The following is a 20,556-nucleotide window of genomic DNA, read 5'->3' as shown; positions in this document are numbered from 1 at the left end:
TCATGGCTAACCCAAATTTTCCTTTGTTTTCTGCTATTAATCTGACTGACTCCTCTTTCGTCTTCTCTATTGCGCCTAAATGCAAGCAAAGTAATTAATTTTTTGAGGCAAAAATAACCCAAGACAAACCTCCTCTGAGCTTGTAAATTGCCAGAGCTGTCTTGTTCATTTCAATCAACAATTTATCTTTCCCTGAGACAAATTTGGTGGGTTACAAATAACATAATACTATGCAAACAAACCAATCCTTGAGCTTTATGACAGCCAATGTTTCACTTTCTCCAATTTGTTAAGTTCTCAATCCTTCTGAAGGATTTAATCAAGAAGCTTTAACACATAACATCATAGGTTTGATTTAGAATCCAAACAGCAAAGACTTTTTTTTCTCTTTCCAATACTTTCTATAGACAGAACATCATGCAGAGTTACAAGATGAAAATGACACAGGATGTTTAACAGCAAAATTTTTAATAATTAACAGTTTCATCAGCTATTCAATACAATTTATTAAAACATTATGTACATTAATTAAAAAAATCCCATTATTGCATCACTACATTTTAACTTAAATTACTTAGCTAAGGTTTACAAAGTGTACCTACATCTCATTAATCATGCTATCAAAATTTGGATCACTGTAAAACTATTAAAACAGAATTAAGACTACTTTATGTTACAATCACACTAAGATACAATTATGTCAAAATTCTTAACAAAAGGTTGCATACCACTGTAAAGGCAATCTCTACAGAGGAAAAATTATAAAAGCCCATGAAGACCTTGTCAATTTTTGCTTTTTCAGGGAAAGTGGAGACAGGGGTAAGGCTTGAGCTTGAGAAGGAGATAAGCACCATGCAAACATGAAGAGAGCATGAATTGTGGGTCATGCATCAGAAAGGGATTGCAAAAACCATTCACCTTTGTATCCCCTGAAAAAAACACACACTAAAATATAATCTCTCCAAGTTTCATGGAACAAAATAGTGTAAATACCTTTAACAGGCTGTTCTCAACAACACTAGTGCCTCCTTATGAAGCACCTGTTACTTAAAAGAAATGCTCAAGCTTATTAGACTTAGCAAGACTATAAAAAATATGAGTAACAACCCAAGACATAACATCATGATGCACACATTTTAAGTCCATCATTGTGATATTCATGACTTATTCAAAATATTGGTTTGGTGCAGAAGAAAATCACATGGTCAAGGAAGGAGTGGCAGGAGCTGAGGGGTCCTGGGGTGCATGTTCTCTCCTCCCTTTATGAGTCAGAATACTTTTTCTCAATGATTATCAGACAAATCTTACACCTCAGGTTTGAAGAATGTATGAATCCCAACGAGCAACTTAGGATAGTCTGAGCATCCAGATGAAAATGTTACAATAAATTAAAGAAGGGTGACATGACTCATTCAAAGCACTTGGAAATCACTGCAGGTTGGCGTCCACCGGCATGCTCATTCCCTGCTTGATTCTCTTGATCAGATAGAGCTTATCTCGACCAGCCTGGAAAATAAGGGAGAGAGTCATCAGAGTAAGGGTGCAGCGTAAAATCCCTGAAGCTTTTTTGCATCACCTATCTGTGTCAGACTGATCACATCTTGTTTGTCTTCAATCCTTTAGGACTGTGCAAGTTTACTGTGTCTATAGAAATGGATTTTTTTTTCCTTACACAGCTTCAAAAATATTAATGGCTTTTAAATCATGATAGAGTAATGGAATGAGACATAGAAGCATTATCGAGGTCCAAAAATCAGCATAACAATTGAAAACAAGACAAAAAACAAGCTCTCAGTGAAAAAAATTGATAAGAAACAGAAACTGATGAGACATGATCCATGCAAATCCACATCAAAAACAAACAAATCCAAAAGTTTACTGTTCACCTTTTTCACTGGTTCTAATAAAAAACTCAAACTTGTAAATGAATGGACCTTAAAATTATGAGCAATCTTTCTTTTTCAGCAAAGTCTGTTGCATATGTCAAAAAATTCAGCACAAAAAATTTGTTAGCTTGTCATGTACAGCTTTGAGGGTGAGATTTTCTGCGCAACAGACTTCACCAAAAAGGAGGTACTTCACGTAGTCTAATTAAACCTTAGTCCCATAAGTTAATGCATAGAATACTCATTGTAAACTGCTGTAGCCTACTACTTACCAAGGAAATTTGTTCTTTCAATAGTTTTATCTTCTTTTCATTTGAATCCTTGAGCATTTTAAAATAATAGACAATGATCCTACAGTAAAAAGGAAATTGTAACAATTGTGAATAAAGTCATCTATGATTGCAAAGTCTAGACAGAAACTGTTTGAAAATACTCATTATGACAGAAACAACATTATTACTCGTTTATAGTTCAACAGTCTCCAGAGGGGATACTCCAGTACATTTATTAATTATCATATTAAATGAAAAAATATATACATCTGTCAGAATTATGCAATCAGCAGTTTTTTACTGACTGTTTCAGGATCAGAGCTAGAGTAATACTACTAATCAGAATCATTTTAATATTCACAAGAAGTCAAAGAGAACTAAAATTAAAAATAAGCAAGGAGATTGGTTGAGAGAATGGCTAAAGTTTTTCCCTGAGCAAGAGCTAAAACTAATGTGATGATGTTAATGGAAGTGTCATGTGTACTATAATTTAACCACAAATAGCTGTTCAACTTTTACAATGACTTTCATTCTTACCCAAGAATACAGAACAACAATGCGATAAAACTTGCAGAGGATGCATACTCTATGGTTAATTGCAGCCACTTTGGAAACTTGTCAACTGTTTCTGTTACAACTTCGTACATGAAATTGTTCCCTCTAAACACAAAAAAAACAAGCAACATTGTGAGTGATTTAGAGGATATTGTAAACATCTGCACAATGTAAGACTTATCATACCTCTAAGGAACAAATGTGCAGCAAAAATGCAGCTAAATAATGAATAAAAACTTACCGGAAAGGACCACACAATTGTGAAGGGTTGGTTCTGTAAAGAAAACAAAAGTAATTATTAATTCTAGCACAAATGAGGCTTGAAAAGTGAGCTTGACACTTCCTCAGGAAATTATAATTAGGAGAACAAAGCTGGAAAACATCTGCATACAAACAACTGATGTCTTAGGACAGTACCTCACTAACTATAACTATCAAAGTTGATAGGAAAAGAGTAAGTCTGCTTATTGGTTTATTAAAACCTGTATTGCTCCATCTATCACATTTTGCCTGGTGACTCAAATTAAAGGATCATATGCCTGTTTTTGCTCCAGTTATTATTTTTCACAAACAAAGCCATTCTTGTGTAATTGAATTAGTCTAGTAGGATATATTTTGTTACAAGTTTAACAGCTTTGCGATTGCCTCCAGGTAACCAGGAAAGAACTGAATTTTGAAGGTTACAGACTAGCTGCAATTAAAGTCATTTCAGAGAAAAAAGTCAGAGCTAAATTTATGCTTCAAAACGCGTGTCCACGAAATTAGGGCATTTCTGTGACCAACTGAGATACAAAGCTGTTAAGGGAGACACAAATTTGAATTAGTGTTTTCTTGATCCTGATTAAAAATAGTGTTTACATTTTATTAAATGTATCATTTGTGGAGTGTCTACAGGTTTGTAAGGCATCTCAGCACCAACAGGATTGACATTTCAGTATTGTTACTCACACGTCTGATGACATTATAGTATATCCTATCACAATCATGGACAGAAAGAAGGACACAGCCAGTAAAAACAGAAACAAAAGGTTCATCCTGGATGCTCTGAAAGGCCTCATGGATGCACGGCAGTTCATCACCACACTTGTCTACATGGAAAAAAAAGAAATGCAGTTTGTAACGGGATAATGTGCATTGCTATTGCTTGACTGTGCATTACAACTGGTGTAGAAACTAATTCCATTCTCTCCATCCATCAGATACGGAGCTAAAACCAAATGCAGTTTAACCAATCATGTTTATCTGTGCTTTAGCTTCCTTTTAATTTTGAGTTCCAGTCGTTTCCATTAGATATTTTTAACCTATTCTAATTGGCCATTGCGATTACTTCATTTTTGGTTTTTCAAACTTAGTCAAAAGGTGCTCTTTTAAATAAATGTATTTACTGGTACCATGCATGCCTCTTACAGTCTACCAAAGTTTGCAATGTATGCAAGACAATTGAATTCATGTCACCATCATCGATCAACTTTTATCATAATAGTCATTTTACTGCATGGCTGCAAATACCAAGAGGAAACACAGCTACATTTAACTTAATTTATCTTAAGTCATCCCCCCTTGCCCATATCTTCCAAAACCAAACAAGTTTGACCAAAATTCCTTCAAGAAACTGTATCAAGGGTTTAAGGAAGCAGTCCCCTTTCAAGGGTATATTATAGGGCATTATTAGCGTAGTAGTTAAAGTTACAACTTTTAGAACCTTAAATCCACCTCTTTTAAATATCTTCTTAATGTTTGTAGATATTTCAGTGAGTTTAAATAACGACTTTACATTATGAACATACTCAGCATGCCGTTCTTATATTTCATAAGAAAAGCTCACTCACTCTATCTAATCCTAATTAAGTACCTACCCTTTTCACATAAAACAAGATAAAGAGCTTTATCACTTGAATAACTGGTAACATAGGGCAGAAGAACGTGCCAATCCTAAATGAAGAGAAGATATCATATTGTGGTACTGTGCAAACAAGAGAGGAAGCATAGAAACACTGTACATGAAGAGAACAAACAAAAATATTTAAACATTTTGTACTCAGTGCTTTTAAATGGAAATTTTGATCAGTGAGTAAGCATAAACAAACAAAAAAAAGTTTTGTACTGTTTGTGACCTCTCATTATAAACTGCATGATACTGCATGCTGTGCTACTATAGGATCAAAGTACAAATGATTGGTGAAAGGAAGAGAGAAAGGAAAGAAAAATGAACAGAATGAACGGTAAATGAATGGGAGGGGAGGATTAGGCAGGCACCAGGCAGGAGAAATAATAGATGTCAGCTTACAAAAAATTTCTTACCAACACAGACACTGTGAATATATCAGATCAATGACGTTTCTTGAAATGTCAAAGCCAGGTGGACCCAGTGCTTGGCAACACTGACAGTTAACAATAACAATCCTGAAAAAATATTTTAAAAAAATTCCTTGTAACATATTTATAACATTTCCTTACAGTTGAGGGTGTTTAAGGTTCAATCACAGCTCAAAAAAGCTGAGGCTTTATAGGCAGTTCATAAAAATTCAGCTACTTCAAATTTGTTTCTCCTTAATGCAAACTGTGAAAATTCCCCCAAAATTGCAGACCATGAGCTCTGGCACTTCCCTTCTCTCAATGTAATCAATTCAATTGCAAGTCATTGAGGTCCTAATTGTGAACACTATACTTAGCTTGTTGAGCCCTCAACAACAGTAAGGTAAAAAGCTCTTGTGGTAGGAGAGGGAGGTAGGCCAAGCAAATTTAACTAGTTTTCAACTAAAATGTCAAGCAAGAATTACACTCACCTTCGGACAAATTCACCAAAGAAGGTTGATAACAACAGGAAAACAAAGTCAACAATGACAAGTCGATAGAAAGCGTATCCAACATAATTTTCCCAACAGTTTTGAATAAGCTAATTATAAAAAAAATTAAATTAGTCTGTGTGCTCCATCTTCAGAATCAATACAACCACATTTCACTTTAATTTCTTAAAGCCAATGAATCAAGTTAACAGATGTCAACAACTATCAGCACCACACAAAATAATGACCTAACATTACCGATGGATTGAAACTGACTACTCACAATCTACCTACACTAATTGAGTCTTATAGCCATGCAATAACATGCATTATGGCCAATCAGTTTTCACAAACCGGACTTATAGCATTCAACTGATAACAACTCTTCACTTGACTCAGATTTATAATGACTTCCACTCAGGTTGTCAAAACATCGGTCTCCACTATCAACAACAGTCCTTCTCAGGACAACCCTCACCTGAACAATCAGACTACATTATCAAACGTTACCCCCTGGTTAAAAGCATTTGATGAGTTAGGGGTGGCTGGTTTACCAAGAAGAAATTTCTATTTTACCAACAACAATAAGCAAATAAAACATGTTACTTTTTTACAGCGCTGGCTTTGACATGAGATGCACAATAGAAATCATTGCTGTGACACTGATTTACATACAAATGTAAGATAATACATTGCACCACAACATGACCAGCCATTAAACACAGGAAGCCAACCGTTTCATATTTCATGTTATAATCTCTTACTTTGTCACACCCCTTATCTGAGCCGATAAGTTCCCCATCATTCCTGCATTGCTGAATGTCCACAAACAACAGGACAACAACCATTGTTACCGAAATCAGCATCATCAAAGTGGTTCTGATTAAAAACAAAATGCATTGATCATAAATATGCAGACTGTACACAAATTGTTAAAGTCTAGAATTTGATTGAAGATTAATTAATTTCTTTATCATAAAAAAATATGTGTTCAACATCTCAAACTCTCACTGAAACCCATAACAACTATTGTCTTTAAGGTTTCAACTAATAAGTCCCACCCCAAATACAGCACTGAACTAGCCAGAGGTACAAGTTGGCAATATCCACTTCAAACAGTTTTGTTCACATCAATAATGATAATAGTTAGTCCAGTTTATAAAAATTAAAATGGTTCAGTGAAATCCAACAGTTGCATAATAATTCCTAATTAATGACAAAACAAAAGATAAAGCAGGCAAACAAAACCCCAGTTGATTGAAAACATCCCAAATACTTAATATGCATCAGGTCATGATCAGCTAGTGCTAGCTGCAACAAAGTAATAAACTGAAATTGATTGGTTGTAAAATATTTAATCTACTTGATTTTGATGCATTTGCTTCCAAAAAAGAGTCCAATATTAACATATTACTTGTTAATCCTTCATAATTACCTTGCCAAATTGACATTTATGGCAGTGCGAGGACTCTTGTATCTTTCTAAAGTTGCAATAATACGAAAGGCCATTGGCATAATAAGGTTGATGCCAGATACCACTAGTGGAAGCAAAAGTTTCTCCAACACAGCAACGTTATCCTTGATGAAAAGAAAGCACATTCATAAGTTATACCACGTTGTAGAGGAAAACCTGAGTGAAACATATAACAATGAATGTGGGAAGAGTTTAAAAGAAAGAGCTGAGGAAGTTTAGTCCAGGTGTATACACTTGTATATGCATAAAACAATTTTTTTGCATTCCCTTGTTTGACAAACTATTATTAAAATGCCTTACTTCAAATATAAAATCAAATGTAAATTAATTTTAGTAAATTTTGGATTTCTATCCACTAATTATCTCTCACAGATGTGACATTTTGAAAATTCTGAAATAAATGTTCTTAGTACCCTGAAAGGACCCCAAGATAACTGATAGCAGCATTGATGTGAATACTTGGCCAGAGTACTTTGAACTGCACACAATACCCTTCAGTCCATGAAATCATATGCTCCAATATGGAAAATTGACTTATCACAAAATTCATTTTCACTAGCTGTCAAAATTTGACCCTGAAAATGAAATTTGATTGCAGTCCATGCCTAAGCCTGCCAGATCTTTGAACATCCTCACTCCTATTCATTCTCTCCATTAAAAACTAATCTGATAGTTAATAGCACAAAGGAAAATATTTTCTTACTGATGATTGTAGTGAGAGGCCTGCAGAAAACAAGATGAGATATGCTGATCCTCCCATCAAGGCCAGGACAATGAAATTTGTGAAGACACGAAACCAAAACAGTTCGCACTTTTCATTCAAAGTACGGGTCACTGAATAACTCTGTTCAGCAATGGCTTCCTGTTAAGTGACAATGCCAATAATAATGGAGGATTTTCAGTTTCTTTTATGGGGATTTATGTTAAAGAAAATTGGTCACAAATAATAATTTTTATTGCTAAACCAAAACAAAGTAAATTATTTAGAGTGTGTATGAAGGCTGTTCATCACTCACTGAGTTACAAAACATTTGAGAGGCGAGGTTGTATTTGTTTAAGAGCCAGAGGCTGGAAAGGAGCTCCTACAATTTCAGGTGCTGTTCAAGTATCACGGAGGTTTGGTGATAACCTAACAAAATTGACTACACAACTGTGTTATGGGTTTCAGGTGGAGAGCTTCTGACCCAGGAATCAGGAAATGGGAGTTGATTTAAAGCCAGCCAAAGAGAAAATTTTGGGTCAAGGTGACTGAAAGATGCTGGTCAGTCAGTGTACCCTACAAGAGATTCTACTAACTAAAGTTACTATTCCCTGGCCAGCCAGTGTGCCCTAGAAGGGATAGTACCATACCCTGCATGGTCAGCCTGTGCCTTGGAAGATAAATAAGTTAGTAAATTGTGGCCTTGGAGGTATACCACAGGCATGAGAAACCAGTGAGGGCTACTTTCACAGATGGTTCATACTTTGCTCTCCTTGATTTCAAGTCTACCTAAATTAATAGACTTTTTAAAATATCTGAAACAATGTGTACACTTCACGCTTGCAGCAACATAATTTTACAGTCTGTGAGCATTCCCATAGTCATTAATCAAGGTTATGAATTACCCTTAAAGTAGCAACTATTCAAATACTTACCTGAAGTTCATTAAAAGCACTTTTATGTTTTAAAAATGACGCACTCCTGTCAGTGATTCCATAATCCCAAGAGCAAAACACTTTTGATGCATAGAAACTAAATTCATCCCCAGAGTATATGTAGTTCTCTCTGTAGGAGTTTGCCATACTAGACATAATGAAAAAACAGTAACTTTAACTTTCATGGCTAGTATAAAGCAGAGATGGGAATTAAAGTCACTGTATTGATATTTTTAATGTTTAAATGTTAATACATTTGAAACTCGACTGTCAAATCACTAACAGAAAATAGCTTTCTGGGAGCTGTTAATGCTGAAAGATTCCAGAAATGGGCCTGTGGGTGGAAAGAGGCATTATGAGAGTATAGTGTCTAGCCTATGAATACAATATAATGTTCTCCATGAGAAGTATTGTGAGAGTTGACTATCTGGTTCAAGAACTCCACAGAATGTTCCCACACAGGGCATGACTCTCTGTCACTTCCAGCAAGAGAAAGTGGGAAAAACTTCGACTGACACCCAGGGTCACCAACAACTGTAGGTGCTGGACTTCAGCCTTAATGGCCTATCATCAAAAATGCTTTATATTGCATGTTCATACAGTCGTAAGAACATATGCCCCTCCTATTAATCAGTTTGGTTGTATATTTACCTGTACACAAGCATTACCAGACACAACAGCAGATAGCCACCTCCAACACACAGGTATGCCATGGGCATGCTATACTCAAAATCATCTACTTCAGTTATACGTTGGTTGGTGTATGCACCATAGTACAATTCTGTGGCAGCAAACCAGCCCTGAGGCAAAAATCAGACACATAAAATTTATTTTAATGTTAAAGCTACATGTATAATCTTAAGCTGTTATGTAATTAGAAAGGGTTAATATGGGGTGGCAACCTTCAACCCAACGTCAAAGTTTTGTTTTAACACCCTGCTTCCCTCTCAATTTTTTTTCATGTCTTCCAATTTTCTTGTTACTAGCATCAACAACTAAGGGGGGAGGTTGTCTCCACACTTATGAGGAAGATTTAAGAGTTTTCATCACTAGATGTACTCCAATTTCCCAAATCAAACAGAAACACCATTTGAAGTTACATTATTTTTGTTTCATGAACACAAGTGTAGCAGGATAACACTTTGCCATGAGTACAATATTTATTTTTATTACTCAGTATAACACCTCACCAGTCAACTGCATAGTGTGATTCCCTGGGTAGGGCCAGGATTGTTTTGAATGCTAGTGACTGATGCCAATGATAACATAGGGAGATGCTGTCATCTTCTGGCCAATAATTACCCTCATGTTATTGAAACATCAGTCACCCTTATCTGAACTACCCTCCTGAGGCTCCATAATACAGCTGTAGAAAACCACACTACATAATCACCTGGTATTACTCTTGGATTCAAGCCATTTACTCTTTAATTGGCTATTACCTCTCCTGTGAGCAGTTCCCATCCTGTGAAAGAAGCATTGTTGCTCTCTGAGCTCTGACCATAGATAATTTGTGGTATGAACAGGAAAAAGATTGTTAACAGCAGTATCACAATGTTAAGAAGGAACAGCCAGCGCAGTAACACAAAGTATGACATCACTCCTGAACCAAACATTCCTGAAGAAGAAAGAATATATTCATATTGATTGATAACAGGTTAACCAGCAACCCTACAGATAGATACTGACAATGATCACCCAGAATAAGGAAAAGATATTGAATAACTGAGTGTCATGATTGTGAAGACTAATATTGGAGGGAAGGTGTTGTAAAGATGGTAACAGAGGAGGATGAAAGTCTCTTGACTAGCAAGGAAGTCACTATATATAGCAGCCAAGCCACACGTACCTGTCAACACAACACTGACAAACAGGTATGTGGAATGAATTCCCACCCAGAGTTGGGGGGGGGGGGGGAAGGGCCAAAGGAAAGAAACAAAGCAAACCACAGAGGTAAGCATCCACTCATGTACAAGCACATGTATCAGCCCACTGTTCATGTAACATCTTGGTCACTATGAACAATAATTAAGTAATAATAATTAACCCTTTACCCCCCAAATATCTATCCTAACAATATCACTCCTGAATCTAACATTAAGGTCACAAGAGTAAAGGAAATGATCACCAACTAAAGAAGCTCTTAATTGTCAAACAAATTCTCTTTGGTAGCAGCTTAAGAACTGTACAGAGAGCAGTAAGGAGAATATGCATAATGATGTTAGGGTGTTAAAGGTCAATACGTCCTACATCTAACACTAACCATGAATTAATTTTAGATGACCCCTCCACAAATCCAAGGAATACAGAATCTCTTTACAGCCATCCTTAAAATGCTGCCAGCCCTGATAAAAGTGTACAAAATAACAATGTTTAAAATGTGAAAGTTTAATGAAGCAATAGCTAGTACATCTAAGTGTTGTTTATGATAAGTATGTAATGTGTAGACTAAATCTATTTAAAATAATCAATTAAAGAATCAATCAAAAAATAAATTAAATTATCAACTCAAATCAAATTGTAAATTTACCATTGCAAATGCAAACTTGAATTGTTTCCAGGCACTAATTCGCTTTGTTTTCCCCCTTTGAATTGCTGATGTGGCAACATTCTCTCTGCAAAACCATAAGTCAATTAAGGTTATTGATCAGATCACACATCAGTTTCATAATATCTTACTGAATTTTTCATTGCAACAACTTTCAATTATAGTTTGATAATCAAGCTGTTTCTAACTCTTAAGGTTGAAGAATGAGTTTCAAAATATACACACTTTAAGACATTGTATATTAGCTGCAAAGGGAATTCAACAACTGTGACAACCCATTCTGTGTAATGCAGCCTCAAAAAAAATTGCTGCAACACATCACTGTGGAAAGCATCAGCTGCAACAACACACATCAAGTGACACAAGGAATTTCTGGGCAAAATCTTCTCTCAAAAATCCTGCAGCAGTGCTCCAGGATTTTGTCGGTTCAATCTGTCAAATGCACACAGATTAGTTTTCTTTTTTTTTCTTTGCAACTAATTCCAGAGACAAATTTTAGTCTCAAAAAAGTAGCAAGATTTTCATCATTTGTCAAAGGAGGTAATTTGTTGTCGCAATCTACAATGTATCACAGCAACTTGTCATCTGGTGGTCTTAACAGAACAGGCCTTATAAATTGACTACCAAGTAAAGCTGACTAATTATTATTGTGCAGTTCCTCATCTCTTTCTGCAATATTTTACAAAATCTTTCCACCATAGCATTACCAAAGGGTGATTGACAACTTTTGGACAATAAGTAATGTGGCTAACCTAAGACTGCGCTTTCGTCTGATTGATGTGGGCATTTCCTTTATAGACTGTCTTCTCTTTGTCAGTTCTGCAAATTCTTCTGGTGTAAACTCTGTATCACGAAGCACTTGATCTTCATAAACCCTTTCAGTACCACCTCCACTGTCACGAGACAAACTTCTCAGGGAGGCACGAGAAGTTTGAGCTCTGCTCTTCAAAGTCCTTCGTACCCCCTTTTTCATTGCATTTTCTGATGGAAGACCCCTGATAGAACGGAACTGGTGACTGGGCATACTCTTTTCCAACTGCTCTCCATATTCCCATGATTCATCTTCATCGAAGTCAGCAGTAACAGCTCCATCCTGATCGTCGACAGGTCTCACTTGAACCAGGCTTGAGGCATTGCTCTGATAGGTGGCTGTAGATGCCATTGACTCTTGGGATGGTACTCTCAATAAATTTCCACCAACATCAGGATCTTTGGTTATTAAGTTTAACAAAAAACCTCAGTGAAATTACTCTAAACTGACCTTCTAAAGAACATTACTGCCACTTTAACCCTTTCACTCCCAGGAGTAATTAACTTGTAACTTCTCCCTAAAAAATCTGTACATTATCCAGCCACCAGGTAATGAGAATACTCAAACTTATCAGGAAGAAGTTTTTATCTTGAACTAACACCAAATTCTCATAACTTATTTACAAGGAATTGTAACAATAATATCTTGGGAGTTAAAGGGTTAAAAAGGATGAAAATAAGGTGTCAAATTTAGTCCAATGTATGTAAGTGTTGTTTATAATACATGAACAGATTGGTAATGATCTGGCACTAAATTCATTACCTCTTGAGATTTTGCCGCGCTGAAATTGTGACATAGCCAGTATGATTTTACCAATCTTAGAAGTTTGCCTCGATCGCTTTGCTGCAAGTTTAGTATCAACCCGAGCTATCTTTTGATTGTCACATCAATTGTTTATGCTGTACATTAACCCTTAGTTCCAGCATATTATCATCAACCCGACAATTTTCGTAAAGGACCGTTAATTCGTACAGATTTCGTTAAAGACGAGTCTCTGGATATTGAAACAAAATATTATGGCCGCAAGTAATACACGTAAATTCCCACGATTTATCTGAAAGTGTTTTCAAAATTTGCACCTTTGATATCTCCCTTGGGAAATTTACGAACAATAAGCCACCTTGCTTGGCTATAAACGTAGTGTTTCTTTTTCTTCCCGACATTCATGCGTTTTAGGATTAACCTCAAGATTTCAACACCACTTCATAAAATCTTGATGGATCTGTAGTAAAAAAATTTGATGCGCTTTCCATGATGATCGAATGTTTGTATAACAGTTCGATTCGCGACATGTTTTCTTCGTGATCGCAACGCCCTAGGACAGCGCTTTGGGACACCTCTTGTATATTTGAATAGAATCAGAACAACACATCATTAGAGGTATTAGGTTCAACACGAAAGCTGTTTAGATTGACGAATTACTCCTACCTTGATCGATCAACTTGAAATGATGGCTTGTGGCTAGAATCGGACTGATCGCTCGTCTTTCAACCCGAAATTTTTTAGCAATTGCTATGCAAAGTACGTCACGGCATTATTAGCATATGAGAAATTTTTTGAAGTTTCCATAACAACAAATTTATTCTTCTTTTCGGTAGCTAACGTGTATGGACAAGGACTAATAGGACTGAACTATTTTCTCAATAAACCAATTTGTTACGATTCTCGCCGTTCAGGACCCTTGCGTTTCTTTCCTCACAATGCCGTATGATCTTTGCACAAACTCAGAGTCAGAGAAGTAGATTTCAAATATCAGAATTGATTCAGTTTGTTCTGAGCGATCATTATGTAAAACTAGACTTAATTGAACTCATCTAGGCATTCAACAATCAGAAATCAATAGAACTGTTGTCCATCCCTTTAGCTAAGCTGTTTAGAAATAACTCAAGATCTTACCAAAGCTTTTGTTTACAATACCCCCTTCTTCGCTGGACTGTGCATTTCCTTTGTTTCCCTCGGCACTAGGACTGAAGTCGAGAAAACTACTTTGACTCGCAGCTTTAGATAACTGTGCTTTCGATCCGGACATGCCAGAGGGTCGACTGATGATCGTAAAATTGAAGTGTTCTATTCGATAACTACAAAAGACCGAAATTTTTCAATACTCTACACCGTCGTAAAGATACAGAGAAAACCTGTGCCCATTCAAACACCGTTTATCAGCAGTAAATCAGTTGAACGTAACCGAAGAATTTTGAATAAATTTGTCCTGTTATTTACCTATGAAAAAGAATGAGTGAAGTTGTGTGACATACGGAAGTCAAACTGTTCGTTTCCTCCGATGAGGGGGCGGGAAGATGTGAATTTCTGACAATAACCAGTGATTTTCAAAGACCGATGAGTTGGAAGTGGGTTGGATTTGTCGTTCGATTCGCGTTTTCAATAATCAAAAAATTAATAAGGATTTCAAGGAGATTGCATGGGCTGTAAAGTGAAAGAGTCCAGAATAATGTGCCGATCAATTCAAAGTTGAACTTCCCCACCCTCCTCCCTTAGCAACCCATAGGCATTTGAACCTTGCCCGGGTGGGGCGGGGAATTTGAACCGCTGTTATACATGTTTTTTTTCTTTTAATTTTTAATATGAAAGAGTTGAAGGATAAAGGATCCCCTTTCACGAGCAGATGGCTTAGAAGGAAATTTTTACATGTTAGAATTATTCTCACCTGGGAATAACTTAACAACGGTACCAAAAACTAAAATGTGACTTTGCTAAATTCTACAACATCGTGGGTAAAAGAAGAGTTCATTCGCAAAAAAAAAATTGTACATCAGTCGGGTATCTGGACGCAGTGTTGCCCAGGGGTGGGGGGAGGGGGGAATTTTGAACAAATCAATCTTTAAGAGTTCACACGCCGGGGGGCTTTGCCCAGGGAAAATTTTGAAGCTTCCAATTGATCGACGCAGAACGCAGTAGAAAGAGCTGGAAGTTCAACTAGTACAGATCGTGTATATGTTTCAATTATGTATACGTACCCTCAAAACCTCCATTCCCATATCCCCACTGATACGTGTATCCCTTTAAACATGGCTGTTGGTTATATGTCTATATTCAAATCTCCCCCACCCACCCCTCCCTCTTAGCTCTTGGAGATACAGATGTCATTCGGCAATGAGGATTCCGTGATATTAGCCAAAGGGCACTTTCAGAATTTTGATAACTCTATATCGTGTTTGTGTTTCGAACACGTAGACTACAACTTAAGAAAGAAAGTAATTTTAGATTACACATTAAACCAATTTTCAGTTGTGTGGCTTAAGTGTTCCGGTATTGCACTGGTTTTTTTAAACTTCGCTCTGTGATTGGTCTTAAAAACTCGTGCTCCTTTCTCGACCAATCAGACGCAAAACTAAAACCAATTACGACTTGGTCGCCCGCGTATTCTTATGCCTTGGCACTTTGGTTTTGTTATTTCCATTGGTTCTTAAAGATATCTTATATCTCCTGATTAGCAGTTGTATTCACCTAAATTTTTACAACACTCAATGGAAAAGCGCTAAGGTGTTGTCTGAGTTAAACTGGCATCAAGAGATACCAGCACCAATGAATAAAGCGGCGTTTCTGAGCAAAATGATTTAAATAATACACTTCCCACACGAATATAAAACATGATCCTTTAATTAGAAACATTTCTGAGTAATGGATTTTTTTTTATCACAAGTATGATTACAGATCAAATTGGACGACACGAAGTCTTATTATCAATTAATCATAAAAATTACAATTTACAGGGAAAAGATGAATAGCCAAGTTGTGAAAGAAACGGAAAATTTACATTAAAAGACTGACGATTGGTTGATTTAAACTACAACTTTGAATGTGATTGGATTATTGAACTGTCCGATAACAAACTGTGCGATGAGAACTTGACAAGTGAATTAGAGTTTTTTAAATCAATCACGATCGCGGAAATTGTAATTTTTATGATTATTTTATTTATTTCCCACATTCAGTTTTATGACGAAATTCCTAATCTCTTCATCTTTGTTGCAAGACTAAACAAACTACCTGTCATTTCGTCTGTTTACTGTTAATTTCAATTTTGTGAAAGCCTGTTGCACAGCGATATACAAAACTGGAGATGTGTGAACAGGAAGACACATAGCACAGAACTACGCCTCATGGGGAATCTACGTGCAGGACTTCTCTCGCAAATCGATATATAAGCAACACTGTCGCCACAGGCTAACCTAGCTCCATATACAAGTACATCTGTTATATTTTGTTTTTAAGCAACGGTAGAAACGTTAGGATTTACATTGGTAACATGGTTGTATTAAGAAACCAAAATTTGAAAAAGGGAAAAAAAATTTGGCTTTAGTCGTGTGTTTCTTTGTCTTTCTTGTTATGGGAAGATTCATAGGTAGCTAACTTTGGTTTAAAACGAACTTAAACTGATATTAATTGCTATATATCTGCCTAAAATTCCCATCATATAGAAAGAAACGCGAGACTGAAGCAAGGAAAGCTACGTCTTTTCTAGAAATATCTCTGAAATTTTTTTTCGTCCTGGAATGCAACCGTTTCCCCGATAAAAAAAATCTTGATATTTCAACTGTTACGTAATAAAGATATAACGTTAAGATCATCGCAAATGAAGAAGATATACAAATATTCTGCCTCTTTGAAAACGTTTAGGCGCCATTTCCAGCTGAGCCATAAGCTTTATGTAGGGAGGAAGGCAAGTTTTAGCGATTTCTGTATTCTTCGTATATCATTCAGGAATGTGTCGTGTTGGTAGGTTTGAAGATCTTACACCAAATGAAGCACTGTAATGATTGTTTGGGTTTTGCGTAGGCCCTTTCAGGGAGAGTTTCATTAGAGTTGTGTAAACAGTTCCTAAAAGTGGAAAATCTCCTGAGGGGCACAAAAAGATGACCTTTCAGGCCAATGAAATACATCTCATGAATGTTTTATGAAACCAGTTCGCTATCTTGCAAGGAATCCCAATTTAGCTTTTGAAACATCTTCTAGACTTGACATGCAAACTGCATGGGGCAACTAGCACTTAAATCATTCATGGTTTGCAGCGTGGCAGTTCAGTTGGTGTATTTAATAATCGTTAATTTCTTCCACCAAAAGAAATCGCTAGGACACCATTGCATCAACGTTTCACTTCTACGATACTGCGACTTTTAACGTTTATCGGAAGAAAGAGTTGCGTCCTTAGAAGCTAATTCAACAGCCAAACTCCACTCAACATAGCGGCTTATTGCGAACAAGTTACGCTTGAAAGAGTCAATGGTGTTTTGAAAGGAAAGACATGGCAGCGGTCTTCATTATCTTCAAAATACTCTGTCTTCTCTCACAGGTATTTCTTCTAATTAATTTTTCCCTACGCTTCAAAGCTAAACATCGAAAAAAAAATTAAAACGCTTACTTGATGATTGTTTCAGATATTTGAAAGTTTCCAAGCGACAACTTCAAGTAAGTTTTCTCACGTACCTTAAGAATCCAGAAATAAATATTGTTCAAAGAACTTTTTCGACAGTTAGTCGTTGTAACTCTTCCAGCGTTAAAAATCGAAAGTCGTACAGTACAGGAGTAAAACTCGTCTCATGAATATGGATAGCTAATGAATATGGAAGGTCTGTAAAGTGTCTACCTATGTAAATCTTTTTTGTTTCTCTAAAGTTAGAATTCTCCATGATAAATTTTCTTTTCTATCTTTATAATTGTGACACCAAAGTTTTAATGAAACTCTACCAGATTATGTTCGTTTTGAAATACCTAGGGAGCTGTAAAGAATCATACGATAAGAAGCCTGGATTTAGGACAAATGCAAACAACTTTTTGTTAAATACTCAATATTCAACCAAACTTTAATTCTTCCTTTTCCGTTATTTTCGTGTAAGCGAGGATTTTCATTAAAAGGAAACCGGCTGCCATTGGAAGTGTGAACTGTGAATTCTTTTTAAATCTTTTTAAGTTTAAATCATGGGACCTACCTACTTTGTTAAGTCAGAGAGAGAGGGGTAATAATCAAAAGATTGGGGAAAAAATTGTACCTTGTTATTTAACAAGTTAACATCTGTCTCCACATAAATTTTTAATAACCACTTCAACAGTGGTAGCGATTCTTATTGACACTAACAAAAGGCTCCTTAAAACTTGCGAGATTAACGGTTCTCTCAGGTGCACTTTTCACATAATTAACTCTTTGTTTTTTAACGTTTTCATTAAAAAAACTTTTCTCCTAGTCTCTAGAACTTAGTAATTTATTCCGTCTATTATCTTCAGAGCTAATTTAGAGAGTGAAAACACCCTTGTTAAATTTCGTTACTAGGAGGCTTTGAATGACACTCAAACCATGTGATATAATTTATCGTTTATTAGGCAATTCTCGAGAACAAGATTGAAAATTAATTTAGCGTAGTGTGAACGAGGTGAAGTTTAGAACCACGTGATTCGCAAGAAAGCTTCCCAACTTGGGTTGATTCAATGGTTGATTCAATGGTTGATTCAATGGTTGATTCAATGTTTAATTCAATGGTTGAATCAAAATCAAGAGCGAGTGTTTTTGCCATTTCTAAGCTTAACTGCAGGCCAAATATAGCTGGCACTAAAAATACAAATTTAAGATGTACAAACGGCGTTTCGCTTAAGTAGAACCAAGAAAATTGGGAGAGAATTTGTGTATAAAAATTGCCTGACGGAGCAAAAAATGCAAACGTATTAGAGCTCGAGATGTATCACCCAAAATTGCAAATTAAAGCTTTTCCGTTATTCTATCCTGAAAACTCGATGCTGCACAGAAATGTAAATAAAACTAAGCTGGAGAACGTCAGAGTGAGGCCACTGCATGATTTTTTTAGTGGACGGCTTTCCACGTTTTAAAAACTCTGACCATGCTGTATCATTTTTCCCGAGTTTTGGTCATTTTAAAGGCATAATATCAAGGCTTATGTTTAACATGGAGCACAAAGTGATTATACACATATATATTGTAGTTTTTCAATTAATTTTAGTAACAGCCAGTTGGTCAGTATCTCTTGTTTGTCCGGCCCTTAAAAACTTTGAGGATAAACCTGACTATGTATGTAATTTAATAACTCTTTTTTAAAATGAAAGTCGTTTAAGTACTTAAACGAAAATGGTTTTTTTATTGACTTTTTGTCAGAAATTTCAGTTTTCAAGTGTGATTCTTCCACTTTCACACTGCGTTACGCCGTTCAAACTCTGACTAAAAATCCATGCAGTGGATGCCGTATCAACGAAACCACTGTTCCCATATGTCAGCGGCGCCTGTATGCTCCAATAGCTTCGTGTAAAGAGGAGTCAACCAGGATCTCCTTTAAATTAAAAGTATGGCCAACGGACGAGATTCCAGGTTGGTGAAAACTAAAACAATACCAATATGGTTGGCGAATGGCAATTCCGCATTCTTTCATTTGTCTTCCTTTGAATAATAGAGAAAATTAGCTGCACGAAAGTCTAGTTCGCGTTCCTAATAGCTTTACTTCTTAGCTCTATCTTTTTCTTTTCTTGCCAATGATGCGATGACCAAAGCTATTATGCGTTTAAAAGTGTCCATAACAGGTGTTTGTTTAAAAATAACGGTTGCATTTTTCAATTTAGCCGAAAACTTGCATGACAGTGCTAACATTTTGAACTCTTTAAGACATCATGGAGTTGCTTTTAAGTTGCAGTTTCAACCTTGTTTTTTAGATAGCGAAGCAAGCAACCAGTCAGCGGCAAGCTTCGAAGATAGCCATGATTTCTTTACAATGCAACCCCAGGAAAGGGCTATCGTGTTAAAACTGAAAGAGGTGTCGCTTGTACAATATTCTGGCATGGCTTTCTACTGGAGTTCTAACTCTTCTTCCTTAAATTTTACCATGGATTACAGCATAGACGGCTTTCACTGGATCGACTACGTTGAGGACGAACGAGTAAAGGTAAAAATGAATAAAAAGTTTCTCATTGAATAAGCCTCAGGAAAAGGCGAGAAATCTTCCAATACTTCTCACTTTAACAAGCAGCTCAGTTGTGTGATGCACAATTTAAAATTATGGGAAAACGTTATAAGTATGGGTGACGATCGTACGAAATGATGCTTTAAAAAAATCTGGGACATTTCGCAAAAAAAGAAAGAAGCCTCTGCCTCCTTCTCCAAAGGACGACGGAGCTTGTGGAGTTTCCATTTTTTATTTCTACCAATTAGAAAGTTGCATCTATCCATATCTGTGTCCATCAAAAGACCTAACGAACAAAAGGTCTATCGAAATCACGCACTTAAGGCAACTGGCGTCGGGAGAGTCATGGCTTGGTTGTCGTTGCAAACAAGGAACTTTTCTTCTTTTCTTAAGATCATCTTACGCTTGTTTAATTACTAATTTTCACAATTTTTTTAAGCGACTGATTTACTTTGATTCGAAAAGTATGAGCTTGATGTAATGAAAGTCGCATGCTTCTTACATGTATTTATACCATGGGGTACGATTCTTTTCAGGTTTTCCAAGTCCACCGCTACCATCCAACAGCATGTTTGTGCCGTAAGGTGCTCGCCAGGTACATTAGGATGAAGGTAACAGAAAAATCAGAGTTTGCACCTTGGCTGAGTGGGTATTTGGATGCAACATTTTGTTC

General features: G+C 36.3%; 2 protein-coding genes across 4 annotated transcripts in view; both read right to left on the bottom strand.

Moving 5' to 3' along the window:
* Window positions 1-20,556, bottom strand: part of LOC149039319 (uncharacterized) — a 167,393-nt gene that overhangs the window by 115,019 nt on the left and 31,818 nt on the right. The window lies entirely within an intron of this gene.
* Window positions 452-14,244, bottom strand: LOC113664597 (transmembrane channel-like protein 7). 3 transcript variants are annotated; one of them, XM_027180219.2, is made up of 18 exons: window positions 13,864-14,244; window positions 11,909-12,365; window positions 11,139-11,223; window positions 10,872-10,953; window positions 10,051-10,226; window positions 9,260-9,408; window positions 8,609-8,756; window positions 7,677-7,835; window positions 6,935-7,077; window positions 6,264-6,378; window positions 5,500-5,609; window positions 5,015-5,116; window positions 4,570-4,645; window positions 3,662-3,801; window positions 2,955-2,987; window positions 2,696-2,818; window positions 2,159-2,237; window positions 452-1,506 (listed from the first exon to the last, which is right to left on the bottom strand). In XM_027180219.2, exons 1-18 carry the CDS (start codon window positions 13,994-13,996, stop codon window positions 1,429-1,431), a joined length of 2,388 nt encoding a protein of 795 aa, XP_027036020.2. In that variant the 5' UTR covers window positions 13,997-14,244; the 3' UTR covers window positions 452-1,428. The 3 variants fall into 3 exon arrangements, with proteins under 3 accessions (XP_027036020.2, XP_027036021.2, XP_089041400.1); XM_027180220.2 differs by lacking the exon at window positions 13,864-14,244 and adding an exon at window positions 13,396-13,521; XM_089185274.1 differs by lacking the exon at window positions 13,864-14,244 and adding an exon at window positions 12,730-13,191.

Source organism: Pocillopora damicornis, chromosome 10 (genome assembly GCF_964200805.1).
Source record: "Pocillopora damicornis chromosome 10, jaPocDami1.2, whole genome shotgun sequence".
Classification (NCBI taxonomy): Eukaryota; Metazoa; Cnidaria; class Anthozoa; order Scleractinia; family Pocilloporidae; genus Pocillopora; species Pocillopora damicornis.
This window is presented reverse-complemented; position numbering and strand designations above follow the sequence as displayed.